General features: G+C 35.2%; 1 protein-coding gene across 2 annotated transcripts; it reads left to right on the forward strand.

Annotated features, from left to right (window-relative positions):
• The first annotated feature begins 449 nt into the window (after positions 1-449).
• LOC137014375 (carnitine O-palmitoyltransferase 1, liver isoform) lies at positions 450-16,530 on the forward strand. 2 transcript variants are annotated; one of them, XM_067378659.1, is made up of 19 exons: positions 450-674; positions 3,439-3,581; positions 5,235-5,374; positions 6,631-6,802; positions 7,108-7,209; positions 7,322-7,459; positions 8,546-8,623; positions 8,715-8,822; positions 9,406-9,493; positions 10,095-10,290; positions 10,882-11,070; positions 11,230-11,335; positions 11,801-11,917; positions 12,023-12,187; positions 13,356-13,484; positions 13,759-13,914; positions 14,897-15,010; positions 15,117-15,209; positions 15,606-16,530. In XM_067378659.1, the coding sequence occupies exons 2-19, from the start codon at positions 3,441-3,443 to the stop codon at positions 15,738-15,740; spliced, it is 2,367 nt and encodes a 788-aa protein (XP_067234760.1). In that variant the 5' UTR covers positions 450-674; positions 3,439-3,440; the 3' UTR covers positions 15,741-16,530. The 2 variants fall into 2 exon arrangements, with proteins under 2 accessions (XP_067234760.1, XP_067234761.1); XM_067378660.1 differs by lacking the exons at positions 450-674; positions 3,439-3,581 and adding an exon at positions 6,354-6,465 and having other exon boundaries at positions 5,237-5,374.
• Positions 16,531-18,298: the final 1,768 nt, after the last annotated feature.

Genomic DNA, 18,298 nt, shown 5'->3' on the forward strand with positions numbered 1-18,298 from the left:
TGTGAACATTTAAACTATATATTTTTTTTAAATATCCTCCTTTACATGATCTCAGACATCCTTATTTATCATTGAACCATGTAAATTAAGAATAAGAAACATGTAAGTGAAAATAAATTTGCAAAATAAGATAATATATGAACTATATTGACCACAGAGGCAGTGTATGAAGTAGCGGAAATGATTTTACACGGATATCTACTTCTGCTTGATAATAACACTAAAATGTTTATTTTATACTCCCTGTTCCGCACCCATGATCAAACTAAGCCGTGTCACTGCTGCCTGTCCCTAATCTTTGATTGACAGCCGTGACATCCAATCACTGCGACGCTTCCCGCCCGTTACGCGCCATTCTATCCGATGATTTGCCAGCGCGCTCGTCAAGTTATTCCACGGAGACGTCATCGCCTTCTAACCAATCCCAGCTCACTTCCGAGCCGCTTGTTTCCCGCCCTCATCGCTGTATCTTTTACATTCTTTCGCACTTAGTATCAAAGGCACTTTGTATCCAGTTACGCTTCATACCAGTGAGCTGTCAGCATCTATACCGGGGTGATTACGAGATTATTAGTAACGCAATTATTTGTTTATGTTTATGTTCCTCAAAAGCAGAAGGGAGGAAAGGAGCCCATCACTTTGTTCCCGTCATCAGTAACATCAGTAAACAGCAGGTAACGTTAGAGATGATGCTTTCTGTCACTATAATGATGCCTGATGGTCTATAGTGTGTGGAGACCATGGTGGAGACGATAGATGATGATGGAGATGTGAGGGGTATTTTGTGCTGATTAACGGTTTTTATAGCTGCTGTGCTAACAATCATCCGTTATTGGCCTTGATAATACTTACAATACATTTCCATCACTATTTAATGACATTAGACTCTCAGTTCAGCTGCCATTTTGATCTGATCGACCGTCTAACTGTAGTTTATATCGGCTGTTTTCTGGCTCTGTGTTTGTTTTTCGCCCGCTAGGTTTTTATTTTTTTAGATTACTATGGGAAATCACTGATTAACTGCTTCTGTTATGCAATATGCCCTTTTTATAATTCAGATAGTCTGTGTTTTGTTGGAAGAGTTGGTAGTAATTTAATTGATAAGCCTTTGATAAAGTCTGGCACCTGTTTATCACGGTCTTATATCTTTTTTGACTCATGTATGTTTCATTATTTGAATATTATTTTGTTTCCTTATTCCAAAAAGAGCAAACTCCAGTGTCTTAGTACAACATATATTAATTAATTCAGGTCGTTATTTTAATTAGGTTAAAGGTCATTCAATTCATTTCTGTGCAGCGCCCTCGTCTGGTCACATGTGATAGTGCAGTTGGGTTGGAGGTTCCTCATTTGCATATTTCCCGCAGAGTCCCAGAGAGCAGCGCCCCGTGTGATGACGTGGGATTGTGTATTTATTTGCATACTTAGTTTTCTGAACTTTCTTTATTACCAGATATTTGATTAATGAGCTTATTTTTATGCTAAAATTATTTTATGCTGAAATTATTATATACACTACCCTCCAAAAGTTTGGAAACGCCCTAGAAAAGTGGGGTTTTGGTCAATATTGGCATGAATCCTTTTTAATTTGTGATCATTTTGCACTGATAAGGGACAACACAAACTACGAAAACATATTTTATTATATAAACAAATTATTCATAGAAAAAAACTTCAGCAGGTTCTGATTGGTTCATTGTATTCTAAACTTAATTGGCAATCAATTGTTGAAGCTATTAAGGTGTGCTGACCCAAAGATCTTTCACAAACCTGGGCCAAGTTTAAACCAGTAACCAGGCATCACAGCTGGCAAAGGGGCATGTCTGACTTTAACATGTATATATTTCCATTATTATTTAATCAAAATGAAAATTATTATTGCTGGTCTTCAATGATAATGTCAAGTTACTGTAATGTATTTGCACCAAAAAATGATAAGGATTTATGCTGATATCGTCCAAAACCACACTTTGCCAGGGGTGTTTCCAAACGTTTGGAGGGCAGTATATATATATATATATATATATACACACACACACACAGTCAAACCATAATTTATTCAGACACCTTGAACATTTCATTCATTAATAGTTTATTCACTATAGTTTAAAAAATGGTAATAAAATATGACAAGATCTCGGAGTTAAACTGTGTCAGAAAACAATAATCTTAATGATGTCAGATAACTCTTAAGCAAAACATGGTCAGGTCAAAGTGTTTGAATAATTTTTGGTCCCAAATTTTTATCAATTTTACCGGTAGTTTTTGGGTATAATATGTCACAGTTTAATTTATTTTGCTATCCTCACTTATATATAAATGAACTATAGTGTCCTGCACTTACTAGTAAAAATATATCAAAAATGTCTGAATCGTTGGTTTGACTGTATGTGTAATGTATATAACATTTTATGTATACAATTATTTATATATTTATAATTTTATGTATAAAATATTATCTTAAAAATAAAACTATATAAAAAATAAACAGTGAAGCATATTTTATTTTTTAAAAATCTGGATTTTTAGAAAAACTTTTAATGAAAAAGTGTTTCATTCAGGTCACATGGCACAGAAATATAAATGTAAAAAAATTACATTCATTATTGTGTAATAATTTGTTATTTTATCACCTTTCAGTGTTACTTTTTTATATACTATTATAGTATTTATTAATTTTTTTTTAATTAGTTTTATTATTTTTAGTGTTCATTTAGTCATTTTCTTTAGCTTTTTTTATATTTCTATTTATATTCTATTTTAGTTAACACTAACATTTCTCATTTGTCACTGGACTATTTGAATATTTTATATGCATGTACAAATCTAATAGGCATGTAAATTATTTTAATAATGCTTTGACAGTGTAAAGCTTGTGTATGTCACTGTATGTATGAAGGTTTAAGTGACTCTTGTTGAATACTGTAACAGTGTTTTGGTTGAGCAGCAGACTGGTAGTCACGAGGGAACCCTTTGCTCTTGGTTTCCATAACAACACTGTTGCCATAGATACATCTTGTCTGGATGTAGATGTGGGAGTGATTTTATTTATTTATACATTTTATTAATATATAAAGTGTAAGTGTCTGATCTGTCTAAATGTGAAATGAAAAAGAATGAGAGTTTTGAAGGAAGTTTCCTCTCGTTACACAGACTGACTGTAGAGCCTCTCATGTGTTTTATAAGCATAAACGAACCCTTGACAGAAACATCTGCCTGTATCAGCACTCGCTGCTCTTGCCTTAATGGATCATAACTCAAAATGTTGAACTTGTTGATTCATAATGGATGGTGGATGGTGATCAAGTAAGTATAAGTGAGATAATGGGATGGGTATGTGGTACCGCCACGTTGAGAGCTGCAATCATGCACCCGCCTGCATAAAATACCTTTGCTGCAGTGAAATTTGAGCCTCTGCTTTTGTCTCACACTCTTTAGAAATGGCAGAAGCCCATCAGGCCGTGGCGTTTCAGTTCACGATCACTCCAGAGGGGATCGACCTGCAGCTGTCCCATGAGGCCCTGAAACAGGTCTATCTGTCAGGCTTCCGCTCCTGGAAGAAACGTGTCACACGGCTGAAGGTAAACGTGAAATAATCTATCTATCTATCTATCTATCTATCTATCTATCTATCTATCTATCTATCTATCTATCTATCTATCTATCTATCTATCTATCTATCTATCTATCTATCTATCTATCTATCTATCTATCTATCTATCTATCTATCTATCTATCTATCTATCTATCTATCTATCAACCACATAGCAACCACCCAGAACACCATGGCGACCACCTCGCAACCACACAAATCACGCTGGCAACATCCTAGCAACCAGCCCGAGTACCCTTGCAACTGCATGGCAACACCCTAGCAACCACCCTGTGTACCCTAGCAACCACTATCTATCTATCTATCTATCTATCTATCTATCTATCTATCTATCTATCTATCTATCTATCTATCTATCTATCTATCTATCTATCTATCTATCTATCTATCTATCTATCTATCAACCACATAGCAACCACCCAGAACACCATGGCGACCACCTCGCAACCATACAAAATACCTTAGCAACTACATAGCAACACCTTAGCAACTACCCTGATTACCCTCACAACCTCATAGCAACACCCTAGCAACCACCCGAGTACCCTAGCAACCATCCAAAATAGCAACACCTTAGCAACCACCCTGAGTACCCTAGCAAATCTCTATCTATCTATCTATCTATCTATCTATCTATCTATCTATCTATCTATCTATCTATCTATCTATCTATCTATCTATCTATCTATCTATCTATCTATCTATCTATCTATCTATCTATCTATCTATCAAAACTACTAAAATAAAACTTAAACTTTTAAACTGAAAACTCTGAAACTTCAAACTTTTAAAACTGCTTCAAACTTTCTGGACCGGCTTTTTCAAGCCAACTTAAAGTTTGTCTTGACTAACTTTTTTCATCTAGTTTTTTCATGTGATGAATCTGAATGTTTAGCACAGAATAATGTTTGGTGTGGGATTTGGTTTAATATAGCTTGATTTGATTGGATTGTGGATGTTAGGTGATGATATTAGTTAAAGTGCCCCTATTATGCTTTTTCGGATATTATCTTTCATGTAGTGTGTAATGTAACTGTTTGTGAATGTAAAACATGCTGTAAGCGGTCGACTAATCACAACAGACTGAACCATCTGACCAATCAGAGCAGAGCAGGCTCTCGGAAGGAGGGGCTTAGAGACTGAATCCTTTACAAACTGTTTCAGACACTGTGAGAAAAGAGCTGAAGCTGCAATGGATATTATGAGGAAATCAAAGTGTTTTTGATCTTGGGTGCATGTAAACCTGTTCCAGGAGACTCCAAAACAACATTAGGAACCTTTAAAATGGCATAATAGGGGCACTTAAATATCTCTTTCTCAATATTGCTTTTGTTTCAGAGAAAATCAGTGCATTTTGATATTTGATTATAAAAACAGATATTTATTTATTTTAGAATAAAATGCACATGAACAATTAAGTGCACAGTCTTTATTAAAAAAGCAAATAGCTCATTTTGATTTTATATTTTTCGTCTACTAAATCTGTCCGGTTTATTTTTGTGCATGTTTAGCATCAATAATTCTCACACATTCCCCAGCTGGATTTCTTAGTGTGTCTTTTGTTTATTCTGGCCGTATTTCCTCATTTTTCTTGTGTTTGTTCACTGCTTCTCTTGTACAGAACAGCGTGATCACTGGTGTGTATCCCGCCAGCCCGTCCTCATGGCTGTTTGTTGTCATTGCGATCCTGGCCACCATGTACACGCGCTCGGACCCTTCCATGGGCCTCATCGCTAAGATCCAAGAACATCTGCCTGTCAGGTAAAACGGGTCACATTGTTGAATTTGATCCCAGTTCAGAAACAAATGAATTATCTTCAATGTGAACTGCTTTAGTGACTCAAAGATACACATGAAACAATTGTCGTCCTCCTATGTAACTCACTTTACAAGCTTTTTAAAAGAATATCTGTTCCCACCCATGAAAACATGAGCGTGCCTGAAGAGGGTGTGTGTACCTTCACACACCTTGATTGATTGAGTTAGCTTCAGACAAAAGCAAAAGAGTTATTTTACAACACAGATGCTATTTTATGACCCTCATAAATGTGTGTAACAATGACTTTAATAATGAATAGCTGGTGCCAATTATGCCATTAATATAAAGCATTTTTCTAAACACATTAACAAAAATTCATTTTTCTTTACTTTCTTCACCCTTTCTGTTTTCAACATTGACAATAGTAAGAAATGTTTCTTTAGCAGTAAATCAGCATATCATAATGATTTCTGAAGGATCATGTGACAATGAAGACTGGAGTAATGATGCTGAAATCACAGGAATAGATTACATTTTAAAATATATTCAAATAGAAAACAGCTATTTTAAATTGTAATATATATATATATATTACAATATTACTGTTTTTACTGTTTTTGATCAAATAAATGCAGAAGAGACTTATTTCGAAAACATTACAAAGTCTTATAAACGTTTGAATGGTAGTGTATGTATTTTTAGATTTTAGTAAATATAAAGTGTTATTTAAAAGACTTGAAGTTGTGTTCTCAGGTTATGCATCGACCCTATAATATTTTCTCTTTTTAAAGTAATTATCTATTTCATGTTTTTAAAAAACCCTTGTTTGTAAGTAATGGATAATCTTAAAATGTCAACCATGGCTGTTAACATTATTTTAAGTAGTAAATAAAAAGTAATAACTGAAAAGATACTTGAAATGATCATGCAACACTTAAATACATTTTTTATTTTGTTATTTTATGTATTTATTTATTTAAGGGGCAGGTCTCATTGAGATACAGTATCTCTTCTACCGTTTTCCTGGTCATGATGGGCAGCAGAAGAAAGAAAATTCACATTAAAATACAAAGAAGAACATGAAAACCACACAGTAAACAAACACAAAACATGATCCTGGTCTGATAGGATATTTACAATCCTAAAAAATGACTTGCATTCATCTTATCAAACTGCACCTGTTTCATAGAGTGTCCCAAAAACTAAAAAAGTGCAAAGTATTGCATGCAGTAGTGTAATATTGTCTGTCTTTCTCTAGTGATTCTCTGAGCATTCAGTGTCGGACGGTGGTCTCTGCCGTGTTGTTCAGCACTCTGCTCTGGTTCTCCCTGATCTTCACCATGAGGCTCTGCCTGAAGCAGTTACTGTCCTATCACGGCTGGATGTTTGAACAGCATGGGAAGGTGTCCAACACCACCAAAATCTGGGCGGTTAGTACAGTCGTGCTATCAGACACACCTAAACAACAACCACCCAACCTGCGGTAAACGGTAAATAAAGGTGAAGTGTGTCCTGATGTCCTGTGATTCCAGTATCACCAAACAGAATAGCAAAAACAGTGACTTCCAGAACACGCATCCCTTCTGCAGTTGGTTGGCAAACGGATAGTCCTGCCCCAAATTTGCTGCATTGGAGTCAATACAATTTTATTTGCATAGCACTTTTACACATTGTTCTAAATCAGCTTCAAATCACAAGTAAAAACACTTTACCTTTTAAATGTGCTTTTTTTCAGGCCATGGTCCGGATCTTCTCAGGCAGGCAACCTCTGTTGTACAGCTACCAGGGCTCTTTGCCCAACCTGCCTGTCCCAGCAGTCAAGGACACTGTTGACAGGGTGAGATTATCATTATGTCAACATCAGCAGCAGCAAAATGCATCGCTAAATACACTTTATATGGCAAAAATGATGATTATTAACATCCCGAGCTGTCTCTCTTTTGCTCTAGTTCCTGGAGTCTGCACGTCCGTTGATGAGCGATTCGGAATACGAGAGGATCACGACTCTGGCCAAGGAGTTTGAGAGCGGTCTAGGAAACCGCCTGCAGTGGTACCTCAAACTGAAAGCCATGTGGGCATCCAACTATGTGAGAACAACCACATGAACTTCAGACTATACCTGTCAGTCTTAAAATGCAACCTTAAAAATGCAACCTGTTTTACTTCCGTAGTCTGAAATATATCAGAGTGAAACTGAATGTTTAAGAAGGAAAGCTTAGGAAGGAGTTTAATTTAATTAAAAGGAATTGGTTAGATCATAAAAAGTGGGCATTACACACCAAAATAAAGGTGATGTGAGGAGAGTGTTTGGAAAGAAGGAAGTTTTGAGGAAAGATTATGAAAACAAGCATTTATATATATATTTTTTAGAATAAATAGTGTGCTAATAAGCCGAGGCAAAGAATTAAGTTTAATATTGAATTTAATAAGTAAAATAGGGTCAGTTTTTTTTATTTCACGTTGACCTGAAAATCATCTTTTTGCTTGTTTTAAGATGGTACAAAGATATCCTGACTGGTTTTACTTTGAGATAGATCGCCCAGCACTGATTCAATCTCAATATTTTTCCAAATATGATAATATATATATTGATATTTCTGCATTTGCTCTTAAAAAATTGAGGGTACGTTTACACGATGTACTAAAAATGGAAAAGTTTTTCATTTGCATTTTCCGTTGTATAGACGACAGCACTGTCAAAATGATCCTCGTTTGCACAGGTACCTGAAAACGACTATCGACTGGCGATGTCACTTTGTAAAGAAACACTACACGCCTATTGACTGAACACTTAATACGCATGCACACGACGTCACTGTTTTCACAAATTCTCATTTTTTTCTAGTTTACACAGAGACAATAACAGTATTGTTTTCAAAAACTTGCAGTTTGAAACCAATTTTCAAAAATTACCATTTTCAGGCCCCCTCATCTAAATGAATGACCAAAACAAGTATTTGAGGGTTCAGAAACTAAATTTATGAGATGATGGTTGTCAGATTTCAAATATGAAATTTAATCGTAAGCTTGGTGAACAGCTGCTTACTATCTTTATAAGCTTTCTTTTCAACATTATCACCATATACACAATATTGCTCATTTTGTATTGTCAGCAAAGACCTCTCAATAATGTCCTAGACTGAATTAACCTTTCTTGTGTCTGCATCTTTAAGGTCAGCGATTGGTGGGAGGAGTATATCTATCTGAGGGGGCGTAGCCCAATCATGGTCAATAGCAACTACTATGGAATGGTACGACTCACAGAATGAAAACAATCACACAAACAAGCAGGAAGTTCTAGTGGTAAAGCGATTTGGTAAAGTCCTTCTCTTTCGTTCTCAGGACTTCCTGTACGTGACACCTACACCGATTCAAGCAGCGAGAGCAGGAAACACGCTGCATGCTTGTCTCTTGTACCGCAGGAAACTCAACAGAGAGGAAATCAAACCTGTGAGTCCACATTGCAGCACTGACAGATGGTATTATGTGGAGGGTGAAACATCTCGTCGCCATGAGCAATGACAGAGATTGATCGCAGAGCTGTTTTTAGCTGTGCATTGAACTTCGTTAAACTATAGATGGGTAATGGAGAGTGTGAGTGTGTGAATAGGGAAGTGCCACAATCATTTTGGTTGACTGTGTCTGTATTGAGTCAGGGTTTTGCATACTTGCATTAAAAATAACAACATAAGGGGAAAACGTTTTTGCTGTAGTGTGCATAAAACATTATACACCATAAATCTTGTAGCAACTAAACTCCACTCCAATTTACATACAATATTAAGCAGAATCGCGTATCATATTAGCAACTTTTGGTGATAGAGGTTTTGAATGCCAGTACACTGAGGTCAGATAATCATAAGTCATTTACATATAGTTAAAGTAGCAATATTAACATTCTTAAAGGGGTAGTCCACTAATTATAACGAGAATGAGAATTTTTGGGTGGCCTGTCCCTTTAATTGTAATTGTCAGTGAGAGGGTGGAAAATTGTTAAGTTACCTTGATTAACAGTTAACTCTGTTTTTTTTAGAGTCGTGTTCCAGGTTTAAATATTCCTTTGTGTGCCGCTCAGTGTGAGAGGATTTTCAACACCACACGCATTCCTGGAGAAGAGACAGGTAATGCTAGATTTTTAAAATGTTTGGCTCACCAAGGCTGCATTTACTTGATCTGAGTTACAATAAAACGGTGATATTGTGAAATATGATTACAATTTAGAATAACTCTTATCTATTTAAATATATTTTAAAATTTATTTTTTTCTGTGATCAAAGCTGAATTTTTAGCATCATTACTCCAGTGTTCAGTGTCACATGATCCTTCAGAAATCATTCTAATATGATAATTTGGTGTTCAATAAACATTTCTTAATGTTATTAATGTTGAAAACAGACATTCTGCTTAATACGTTTGTGGAAATCGTGGTTTTCAGTCTTTTCTCCACATTTCCACATACTTTCTAGGATGAATTGATGTTTGACATTAGTCTGTTTTCTCGAAAGGTCACAAGTACAAACACATCTGTTGTTTTACTGGCCTGGTTTGTGTTGTACACACTGATGCACAAACACACTCAGACTTGTCCTCTTCTCTGAATGTCTTAAAGTCTTTATCTTCAGTTTTTGGTATCATTTTCAGATGATTCAAAAGCTCATAATGCACAAAGCATGAGTGCAAACATTAAGAATTTGCATTTAATGATTTTCGGTGTGTTTTTAGATTGCCTGACTCACTGGCAGGACAGTGAGTATGTCGCGGTCTTCCACCGAGGGCGTTTTTTCCGCCTGTGGCTGTATCATGCTGGCCGTATGCTGTCTCCCAGAGAGATCGAGCACCAGGTTCAGCGTATCCTTGACGACCCGTCACCCCCGGCGCCCGGAGAGGCCAAACTGGCAGCGCTGACGGCAGGGGACAGGTACTGCTGCTGACACACTATAAACGGTTCATCTGACACAAAACAAACATGCATGTGCACAGATTTCTGTTTGTAAATAAATGTAAAATGACACATTTTAATAAAAGTTACAGTGAATGTAAATCAAATGATTGGTTAGAATTTAAATTAAAATTGTGCATATTTAGCAAATAATTAGTGTTAATTTAGTGCAATTGAGATATTTTATATTTTTATATACATTTTGAATTAGATTTTATTTTTGTATTTGCTTTTCATTTTAATTTAAAAGTTTTAGTAAGTTTGTTGTGTTTTTGTCATTTGTTTTTAAAAATGTCTATATAGTTTTTATTATTTATTTCCATTTGAGTTATTTTACTACATCAAGTATTTAATTTTTTATTTTCTTTTATTATTTCAACACTTTTTTTATGGTTTTAGTTCACTTTAATAACCCAAATTTTAGTATTTCTTATGCATTGATGTTATTAATAATCTTTCCATTCCACTGATATAAACACTGAACATTATGAAATGGACGTTTATTTAAGTTTACTTATTTTTTTAAGGCTTTTCTATGAATGCTCAAATATTTTGAACTTTCTTTCCCAGAATCCCTTGGGCCCAGGCGAGGAAGGAGTTCTTCAGCTCAGGCGTGAATAAGAGATCTCTGGACTGCATTGAGAAAGCGGCGTTCTTCGTTGCCCTTGATGACGATGAGCAAGGCATGATGGGAGATGATCCTGCTGGCAATTTGGATCGGTATGCCAAGTCCCTGCTGCACGGCAAGTGCTACGACAGGTGAGATGTTCATCCATCCAAAGCTGTCCTTCAGTTATGTTATGAATACACTAAACACTAAACATATTGACAACACAAAAATGTTTTGCTATATTTGCTCTTACGCTGCTAGTATATATATTTCTTTATTAAGAAAGTGCTTTGCTTTTTTGGTCTTAGATGGTTTGATAAGTCGTTCACAGTGGTGGTGTATAAAAATGGAAAGAACGGACTCAATTGTGAACACTCCTGGGCGGATGCACCTATAATGGCTCATGTGTGGGAGGTGAGAGACAGAGCGAGTGAAAAAGAGACTATGAACAAATAAATAATTAAGAGATTAGATAAACTTAATGGCGCTTGCTAAGAATAAGTTGATATGGTTCATAGGAAGATTTCTTGTCTTAAGCATTAGGTGGTATATAGTTCTTGCTTGACTATAATAGGGATAATAAAATTCTAGTAGATAAATGTTTACATCGAATGGCTGCTAAAATTCTATCATTTTAAATGCTACAGGTGAATTGAAGTATCACAGAGTTATAGTGTACAACATGAAAAATGGATATCAATTCTTTCTGTCAGTGATGTCATTGTAATATCTGCATTTTTCTCTTGCATATTTTTATATGCTGAACTGTGTTTCAAACATGCATGTGAACAAATAAAGAGAGCATAACTTACAAATCTGTTTGTTATTATTATTACTATGTTATCTGTTTTCTAATACCACTGTCTCTTTCTCTCTCAGTATGTGATGACTACTGATTGTTTCCAGTTGGGTTATAATGAAGAAGGTCACTGTAAAGGAGACATCGCCTCCTCCCTGCCTCAACCTACTAGACTAACCTGGGACATACCTGTACAGGTACAAACAAACACACTGTCACACCTTCTCATGTTACAGTCATGCAGTATACAGTGACATCTAATGGAGACGCTGAATAATTGATCTTCCTGTATGTGTTTTCAGTGTCAAGAGCGTGTGGAACAGTCTCTCGCTGTGGCTCAGGCCCTCGCCGACGACATCGACTTCCATGTGTTCCCAATACAAGAGTTTGGCAAGGGCGCCATCAAAAAGTGTAAAATCAGTCCAGATGCCTTCATTCAGATTGCGCTACAGTTGGCCTATTATAGGGTAAGACACAAAACCTAACGCAGTGTGCTGAAGTCAGTTCTCCTCAAGTTCACACTAGCAGAGGAACCACAGGTGTCAAGAATCACATTAAATATGAATATGTTCCACTGAAGCTTCACAAACACAAAGTTATGCAATACTTCTATTGTTTTATTATTTGTTTGAAAGTGTACTTTTTCATGTTTTTCATATCTAATGCAGTGACATTCAAATAATGTGTGACTTACTGTATATAAGATATATTATACACTAATAAAGTGTATATATTTCACACATCTACATTGTCTATATCTTAAAGTGCCCCTATTATGCTATTTTAAAGGCTCCTAATGTTGTTTTGGAGTCTCCTACAGTAGATTTACATGCATCCATGATCAAAAAACACTTCTCATAATACACATTGCAGCTCTTTTCTCACAGTGTCTAAAACGGTTCAAGAAATGTCTCTCCAAACCCCTCCTTTCCAGGAGCCTGCTCTGCTCTGATTGGTCAGACGGCCCAGTTTGTTGTGATTGGTCGACCACTTATAGCGCATGTCGGAAACCAAACGTCCATTACCATATCTGAATCTCCACTTCGAATCTTCCTCAGCACATATTTGTTGTTTGAGGGTGGGGCAAAGTAGACTTACTGGCAGCCAATGAAAACCATAGGCTGGCATTATGCAAATTTGGTATTATGTAGGTTTGAATTACTGACTCGTTTCAAGCAGTTCAGAAATTTCTTTTCAGAGAAAATAACTACATTTATTGTGCACTTTGCAGATCTTTTACATTCACAAACAGCCATATCTCACACTACATGAAAGATAATATCTGAAAACGCATAATAGGGGCACTTTAAGAAACTTTTCTGAACACTGAAATTGCTTTGTACATGTATGACTATGTAGGAAATGTTTTGACCAGGAACAAGTTGCATTGATGCAACTACTAAGGTATATCTCGACTTACACTACTTACATTTATGACTTATATAAAATATACTTTGAAATATTTTATATATTATATTTTAAACTTATTTAGTGTGTATATTTAACAAATCTCTGATGTCTAATTTAGCAACTTAACTATTCACAGAAATTGTTTAAGAAACATTAAACAATTTATGTAACTGTCAAGGTAATAATAATGACATTTTTCCTTTCTCGTTCCTTCCCCGTATCCAGAATCGAGGCACGTTCTCCCTGACCTACGAAGCGTCTATGACCCGTTTGTTCCGCGAGGGCCGGACCGAGACGGTGCGTTCCTGCACCAGTGAGAGCTGCGCTTTTGTCCGAGCACTGGAGGGTGGAGAGGTAATAAACATCATAAATTATTCATGCATGCACACGCTACACACTTAAATATTTGTCACAACAAAAATATTGTTAAATGCTGTTACATTTAAAATGCATGTGAATGTCCTGTACTTTTTGCATTTTAATAAAGTAATTTAAGTATTTTTATTTGACGGTTGATTACTTTTTCATTTCAAACTGTATTGTGAATAGTTTAAGAACAATTAAGTCACAAATAGTACGTCTTCTTAAACATACTCGTATTTAAACATCTCTCTCTGTGTCTCTGTAGAGTAAGGAGGTGTGTCGACGTCTCTTCCGTATGGCCTCTGAGAAACACCAGCATATGTACAGGATGGCTATGACGGGAGGAGGGATAGACCGACACCTGCTCTGCCTCTACATTGTGTCCAAATACCTTGGAGAGGAGTCGCCCTTCCTCAAAGAGGTGTGTGACTCTGGGAATGTCCCTGCAGTAACTGTATATCCTTGTTTTATCAGCTCCACAAGGAAGTTGGAACTGATTTTGATTCCTTGGAAATGCGCTTAAAGAATTTATTTTAAAAAATGAAACTCATTTTAGGATTTTTTAGATTGTGACATTACATTCTTGATGATTCTCATTATAGTAGTGCAAAACATAAACTTTACACTTTTCACTTGTTAACATTACATTAGTGCATAACATGAACAATGATAAATACTTCTGAATCATTTATCTTATTTTTCAACATTTACTAATACATTATTAAATTCAGAAGTTAATATTATTTAATGGACCTGAGCTAATATGAACTAACAATTAACTATTGTTAACAAAGATTAATACATACTGTAGCAATTGTATTGCTCATTGTTGGTTAATTCGTATTATATAAAAGTGAAAAAAAGATTAAAAAGCCATTATTTAAATTAAGTATTAATACGTCATGGTAACGTGGTACAGCTTTTAATTTATGCTGATGTTATAAAATGTTTTCATATTTATATAAAGTTCCTTTGAACTTTCTATTCATCAAATAATCTTGAAAATAATTGTACACAACTGTTTTCAACATTGACAATAGTTTCTTGAGCAGAAAATCAGCATATTACAATGTTTTCTGAAGGATCATGTGACACTGAAGACTGGAGTAATGATGCTGAAAATCAACTTTGATCACAGGAATAAATTACATCTTAAAAGATATTCAAATAAAAAGTAGTTATTTTAAATTGTAAAAATATTTCACAATATTACTGTTTTTGCTGTATTTTGGATCAAATAAATGAAGCCTTGGTGAGCAGAAGAGACTTCTTTTAAAAACATTAAAAAATCTTACCATTCAAAAACTTTTGACCAGTAGTGTATGTATGTGTGTGTGTGTATATAGTTCTTTAATTTTGTAAATATCGTATTATTTAAAAATATTTGTGTGTGTTTTCTTCAGGTCCTTTCAGAAACGTGGCGTCTGTCCACCAGTCAGACTCCACTACAGCAGGTGGAGCTGTTTGATTTCGTTAACCACCCAGATTACACCACCTGCGGTGGAGGATTTGGCCCGGTCAGAATTATTCATACATATTCACTTTTATCCATCAATATTCTCATTTTTTTTTACTTTATTATCTGTGCATTTTTATAAATGTTCATCTTTGTACTCTTGACAGGTCGCAGATGATGGTTATGGCGTGTCTTACATCATCATCGGAGAAAACATGATTAACTTCCATATTTCCAGCAAACACTCCTGCCCTCAGACTGTTAGTACACCAATATCTGCTTCCTTGACCAAATTTCCAGAAATAGGAAAAAGAGACTAATGAACAAATTGGCATGTCTTGCTAAAATTGGTTAGGGGAAAAACTCTTACAGTGTATGGGATACTTAATCAGATTACTTTTTTCTTGTAACATTACTTTATAATTTTACATATTATTCAAGTTTCTTTTAAAAAAAACAAACTTTTCCATTTAATTAAGACATATTTGATGAGCGCATGAACACATTGACCAATCAGAGGTGTTTACAAATCTGCTGAACATCATTCAAAGCACCACATGTACTTTTGACAACACTACTTTATGGTGCTACACCATTGTTTGTTGAAAATCACATTTAGCGATTTGGTTGTAATTTTCTTGTTTGTTTTTTTGCAGGATTCTCACAAGTTTGGCGCTTATATCAGGAAGGCCTTAGTGGATCTCCTGGAGTTGATGTCACCGGAGAAGCCCGACCTGTCCAAAGCTGAGCAGAACCACTCGAAGAGCCCTCAGAGCAAAAAAGACCTGTAGAGGTAGAAGAGATTGCCCATGACGGTCTAAAGAAGACATGAGGCCACGTAGAACTAGGAAATTTATTGTGTGAGTGAGTGTGTGCGTGTTCGTTTGAATGCACGTTTGTTACTACCTACAAATATGCATTCATTCATTCCATGCTTGTTGTAATCGATGCCATGAAGCCATGAATAACATAATAATGTAAAAATGGTGGAAGCTGCTTCTTCAGAAACCATATTAACACAAAATAAAATGTATGAAAGAGGACTAAAAGCGAAAGGTAGAGGAAAACCTTCAATGTTTTCCAGTAGACCGACGTTTAGATTTAAATGAGGTCCTCACTTTTAATTGTAATGAAGAATCATGAATTGTTAGTGTACATTATCTCCAGATGATGGGAATCTAATGGTTAATGATCTGACCAGTTAGTGTAATGGTTGTGGGTTCATTCCAAGTAAGGATGACATGTGACAGGTAACGCATCACCTCTGTACCTTCTGATGAAGGCACTTCATTGCTCTTACAGTACAGTAAATCACTGTAAATAGAAACTCTCCATCTGAACAGGTTATATTAAGGTGTAAGACTTGATCTTTGACTAAAATCCAGTGTTGTTTTACTTGAATCCCAGAGCAGAAGTATATTTACAATTTCAGTGACTAATGACTCAGAATATTACATGTGACTGCAGTTTTAATGTGATTGTCCTGATACTTTGAAATGTTGATCTCACTATTAAGTCTATTAATTTTAACAGTTTTTTTTTATTTAAAAGTATGTTTTTTTGTTTTTTTTTTCGTTTTTTTCTACAGTTTATGATAAAACAACTTAATAACTACTCACAATGCATTTAGCAAGTTTGACAATGTCTAATAGGTATAGCGATGCCAGAGGAGGAATTATTTACTCCACAACACATTTCTGTTAATATCTCAGGTGTTTCGAATGCACAATTTAACTTAAAAGATTAATCATGGCCAGTTAATTGTAGTTCCTGTTTACTTGTACCCAAACAGACATCTCCTTAAAGGGATAGTTCAGCAAAAATGAAAAAACTGTCGTCAATTACACCATGTCGTTTCTAAACCATCTTCGAAACACAAGTTTTTTTTTTTTTGTGTGTGTGTTTTTTTTTAAATGAAATGAATGATTTCTCTTCCTCCATTGACAAATATGTTACTACCACTTTGACACTTCAGAAAGTTCATAAAGAGATCATAAAACGAATCCATATGAATTGAGCGGTTTAGTCCAAATTTTCTCAAGAGACTTGATTGCTTTATATGATGAACAGATTGAATTTTTTTTGGCTTTTATTCACATATAAACATTGATCAGCAAACATAAACAGAAGCTCAACCGAACCTGATTGATGCGCGAGAACAAACCTCATTGGTTCTTGCGGAAGCTCAAATGTGATTCGTAACACTGGGGAATGAATCTCATTGGTTCTCGCACGTCAAGAGAACACGCTTAAGCCTCCGTTTATCATAATTGATGTGTGAGTTGATGAATGTTTATGTGAATAAAAGCCTAAATTCAATCTGTTCATCATATTAAAGCGATCAAGTCTCTTCGGAAAATTTAGACTAAACCGCTCAATTCATATGGATTCATTTTACGATCTCTTTATGAACTTTTTGAAGCGTCAAAGTGGTAGTTGCATAGCTGTCAATGGAGGGACAGAAATCTCTCAGATTTCACTTTAAAAGATCTTAATTTGTGTTTTGAAGATTGAAAAGTCTTACAGGTGTGGAACGACATGAGGGTGAGTGAATGACAGAATTTTCATTTTTGGATGAACTATCCCTTTAAGAGACCTAGATGCTAAGTATACAATGCAAAATCTGATATGATTTTAATTTTAAATTATGCACTTGGAATCCATTTATATGGTTAACCATATTCTAATGAACTAATGAAATTGCAAGAATGCTTTCAAAGCTAAATGTGATCTTGATTAATAAGTATTTAATAATGAAAAATATCTTTAAAAACATTCCAATAACTTCTATTTGAAAAAAAAAAGTAGAAAACTTTAAAGTATGTTTTTAAATTATTAGTGAAGTAAAAAAAAAGTTATTACTTTAATTATACTAATATAACTCATGTATGATAAAACAATTGTTGCATTAGAACATACAACACCAAAAACTGTTTTTCGCTAAGGATGTGAAGGTGGTGACTGGTTTCACAGGTTAAGGAATGAGATATGCTCATCAACATCAAACATTTACAATCAATACACAGTCTGCATTAATGCTGTATTTCACTATATGTTGTTGCTGTCGGCCCTTTGCTTCACTTAGCCGGACTGAGAGCAAGGGCTTGTACACTTCTGTTAGTTTTCAGTTTTCTCTTTGCAGTCTGTTGGCAGCTGTACTCTTTCTCATCTCTGTTACAACCTCATATTTGGCAGATATAAAGTTGCCTTTTGAGTGCACGAGATCTCGTTTGCACAACTCCTGGATATTGTCATTTTGAAAATAATGATATATTGTAATAATATCCGTTATCTTTTTTTCTGTTCTCTCTAACACTGCTTACTCTGTATATCTCACTAGAATTTAAAC

Source organism: Chanodichthys erythropterus, chromosome 23 (genome assembly GCF_024489055.1).
Source record: "Chanodichthys erythropterus isolate Z2021 chromosome 23, ASM2448905v1, whole genome shotgun sequence".
Taxonomy (NCBI): domain Eukaryota; kingdom Metazoa; phylum Chordata; class Actinopteri; order Cypriniformes; family Xenocyprididae; genus Chanodichthys; species Chanodichthys erythropterus.